This window comes from Dendrobium catenatum, unplaced genomic scaffold (genome assembly GCF_001605985.2).
Source record: "Dendrobium catenatum unplaced genomic scaffold, ASM160598v2 fragScaff_scaffold_576, whole genome shotgun sequence".
Lineage (NCBI taxonomy): Eukaryota > Viridiplantae > Streptophyta > Magnoliopsida > Asparagales > Orchidaceae > Dendrobium > Dendrobium catenatum.
Genome location: NW_021319038.1, coordinates 46,444 through 50,452, shown reverse-complemented (window position 1 = coordinate 50,452; position 4,009 = coordinate 46,444). Strand labels below are relative to the sequence as shown.

The 4,009-nt window shown below is 35.4% G+C and overlaps 1 protein-coding gene across 1 annotated transcript; it reads right to left on the bottom strand.

Moving 5' to 3' along the window:
• Positions 1-381: 381 nt before the first annotated feature.
• On the bottom strand, positions 382-1,041 carry LOC110098003 (signal recognition particle 9 kDa protein). The gene is made up of 2 exons (XM_020824695.2): positions 882-1,041; positions 382-764 (listed from the first exon to the last, which is right to left on the bottom strand). The coding sequence occupies exons 1-2, from the start codon at positions 1,024-1,026 to the stop codon at positions 688-690; spliced, it is 222 nt and encodes a 73-aa protein (XP_020680354.2). The 5' UTR covers positions 1,027-1,041; the 3' UTR covers positions 382-687.
• Positions 1,042-4,009: the final 2,968 nt, after the last annotated feature.

Sequence of the window (4,009 nt, the reverse complement as noted above, 5' to 3'; positions counted from 1 at the left end):
ACATCCCCAAATTTGAATTTTTCCTCCTAAATCCTTGCTCCAATCAATGATTGGGCCCCACCCCTGTTCCGCTCCCTTCTATGGCCCACCTCCTGTAGCAATGAACCGGTCCAGGAGGGACCGGTTCAGGTTGGACCGGCCTAAAAGATACATGAAAAGAAAAAATGATATACACTACTGTTATAAATGTAAAACAGAAGCAGCTACAGAGGAGCAAATAGTTCACTTTCCAGGTAAGGTATAAAGTCTACAAGCAGGGGAAAAATGCCCTGATCTAATAGACCTACTCATGGTGCTAAAAACTAGTTGTTGGACTAAAAAGTAGAAATGAATAATGGTCTGTCTGATCATGAATGCAGTTGAAAGTGATCTCTAGTAACAAAAGCAAGCAAATTCAGATGTTTTTACCTTAATCTGAAATTGAAATCAGAATTCAGATGAAAAGACAGACTGCAAGAACATTTCAGATGTTAATTGGTATGTTAGTAAATTCTTGGGCGAGCTTACTAACTACCAACATAGGATTATAAGGTGAATTGTATGATAAAAACCAACTTGTAACAAGAAGAGTTGCATTTTGATTTCTTTTTGAAGGTTTGAGTGGAATTAAAAGACAAAACAAGCAATAATTTCCATGATTTCACTCAATCAAATACATAAACTTGTGTCTGTAGAACCTGGGTTCATTTACTGTCTCCTTCCTCTTCCTTTCTTGGAAACCTGCTGCTCGGCAGGCTCCTTACCCGTAACTTCAGCTATGTCAACTGTACAGTTAAGAAAAACAAATGTTAATTGTTATGGCAATCCATAAATGATGATACACAATAAGAGATTTCAAGGGAATCTATAAAATGAAAGAGATATTTCAAGGAAGAATATACCATCAGGACCCCGGACCATGAGTCCAAAGAAGATATTGTTAAGTTTCTCCATCTTTTTCACATCTTGGGCCTGGTCGGTCTTGAATTTCACGCACTGCAACGTGCAGGATTCTGTTAGTTCATCAAAATGCTTGAATGAAAACATTAAAGCTCTGTTTCGTTTTAATGAATTGGAGGTGATGTAATTTCATTTTAGTTCTTTGGTTCTAATATAATTCTTAGGTAATTGGATTTCCCAAACAAATGTGGACAAACGCTTTTTTCCATTGACCATTCCTTTCTAAACCATGGTGAAAAATATGAAGGAAAATTTATCAAATCACACTGAGATTCTGAGATTCACATGTCTCCTCATAAGAAACAAAGAACTCTAAATTCTTCTCCTAAAAATAAGAGAAAATAAATAAAATTTCTTCCCCCAATTTCTCAACCAAAACAGCGGGTGAAAATAAATTTCAGTTCCATTCGTTCATCATTTCCATCTCCATATCCTCTCTTCTAATTCCTTCAAACCAAACAAGCCTAAAAAATAGATTTAGGGAAAAGGTAACGATGCAAAATGCCATTTCTTCGGAGCTGGTTCATGCCATTCTCTTGAAATATCGTGGAGCTGGTTCTTGCACATTCTTCGGAGCAATGGAGAGATGAATAAAAAAAATTTTAGATAGCAAATAATTACATGTGCAAACTATTGAAAACTATCTATAATCTGGAATACATGATAAGAGTTATTGATGGGGCTTCTATGATGACAGTGAAAAGTGCAGACTAGGCTTTATTTGGGGCGGCTTTTTTATTGCTTCTCAAAGCAATTTTTTAGTTAAAAAATTAAAATTTTTATACTAGAAAGCTGCTACTCGAAGCAGTAAGAAAACTGCCTCAAACGAAACCTAAATATCAAGAAGTGATACTGATAAATTAACTTGAACTGCCAATTGTAAAGCATCCTTCTCATTCATTTGGAGTTTCAGAAAAGGATTAACTAGCAATATGAAGTCTCAAAGGCAGATAAAAATAAGGTCCTAGAGATTGAAAGGTTGATCAAGGTTCACGTTAAATCGTCTCCTTGGCGAAAATTTCTATGATTAATTAAATCCTAGATCTTGTGCCTAAGAACACTCATTTAGGACATCACAACAATTTGAATTAGTGGGTTTGAAGTGAGGGTCATAATAGGAGAATAGATGGGGACAAGATCTCATAATTACATCATATTGAGTCAAATTGGTGGACCTAGTCTACCAAAAACGAAAGATCAAAAGACCGTGCCATCCAGATAGTTTGATTAACAGCCATGAGCGATGTGTTGTCTCTATTCTGATATCTTCAGTAAACCAATAAGGCAATATATTGAAAGGTGTATATATTCAAAATGAAGCTTAAAGTTGTTTTGGACAAGAAATATGGGGATCAATATGGCTGATCATGCTTAAAAAATTCAAGGAAATAGCCATTGAAGGTTCAACATATTGGGCTCGACCTATACATACTGAAGTTGACTAAGAGACAAAACACGTTAATGCCCTTATCTATGAAATGGAGAATCACAAAAGAAAAGAGGATGCAAGTGGCATTGAGGAGGTTGCGATTCAAGTGAAAGAAATTGAACAAAACGAATGAAATGGTGAAGCAAAATGATATCATGCTTAGTGACTTATCAAGAGATGGGAAGTTTAATTTAAAGAGTGCTTGGCATTTCCTTAGATAAAATGGTAACATGGATAGAATCTTTTTTAAGATATGCATAAATACGTAACTGCCACTGTCTCTATTTTTGTGTGGAGGGTCCTCCATAAATTCATCCCAACAAAAGATAATCTTATTAAGAAAGGTTTTAGTTTAGCTTCAAAATGCCAATGCTGTTATCACACTGAAATGATGCATCATATTTTTATTTCTGGCCCTGTGGCTATTAGAACGTGGACTCATTTTGATGACATGTTTATTTAAACACTTTTAAAGCTCATTTATCTCTTAATGCCCTTCTCAATTCTTGGTTTAGTGATACTAAAGGCCATATTCTCAATGTTATTACATCATTTATTCTGTGATTTCTTTGGCTGGAAAGAAATAATTCTATTTTCTATAATGTTAAAAGAATAATCTTAATGTTATCCAAAGGGTGAAGGACAAGATCTTAGCTCTTGTGGATGTTAATATGATCACTAGTAAAAACTTTAAAAATTATTATGATGTGGGTTTTACTTTAGGGGTTACTTGGGAGGGTGCTAGGTATGCTCTTAATTTTATTTACTGGAACAAGACCCGTGCTAATTTTTTTAAACTTAATGTTAAGGGTGCTAACACTGAGCTTGGGAATGGTTGTGGTGGTATTATAAGAGACTATAATGGCCACCTTATCATTGCTTTTGCGGGTTCGGATCTAAATGATAATGCAGTTTCTGCCCTTTATAAAGTCATTTTGTATGGTATTCAATTGTGCATTACTCTTAACATCACTAATGTGGTTATTGAAGTTACGTCTAGCTTCAACATTTTGCCACTTCAAGAGGAGTAGGATGTCTGTTGTAGTCCTAATTACTTCTATCTTGCTAGGGATATCAAAAGATTATTGTTGTTTTTAAACCCATCTTTCTGAAAGGTTAGTGAGTTTGGTAATTCTTGTGCCTCTTGGCTGGCCCATTGGGGTTGTATTCTTCGAGGCTTTATTGATGTTATTCATTTTAATATTCCTAGCCCATTTTCTGGTACGATTAACTTGGATGTGAATGGCATTCCTTATGTCAACTCTTAATTTTTGTTATATTTCCCTTGATATGTTTGGTTTTCCCTGTGTTCTTGGGGTTTTAGGCTCGTTGTTTTTTCCAGCCACCGTGGGGCTGCTTTTACTCTTTTGGCTAATGTTGTTGGGTTGTTTTCTTATTATGTGATGGTTGCCTATTTTTTAGTTCTAGTGAGGTTTTGGTATTTTTTTGTTTGTTACTTTGATGTTAGTTTTTCTAGGTGGTTCTTTGTATTAGCTATTGTCTTTCTGGTTGGTGATTGGAGCAATGATGTTTATGGTTTTATTGCTGAAGGTAAGTCCCATTATTGCTCTCCTACTTTTTGGGGTGATGGGAGGAATGAGGGTGCTATGGATTGGCATCTAGACAATAGTGGATGGCTGA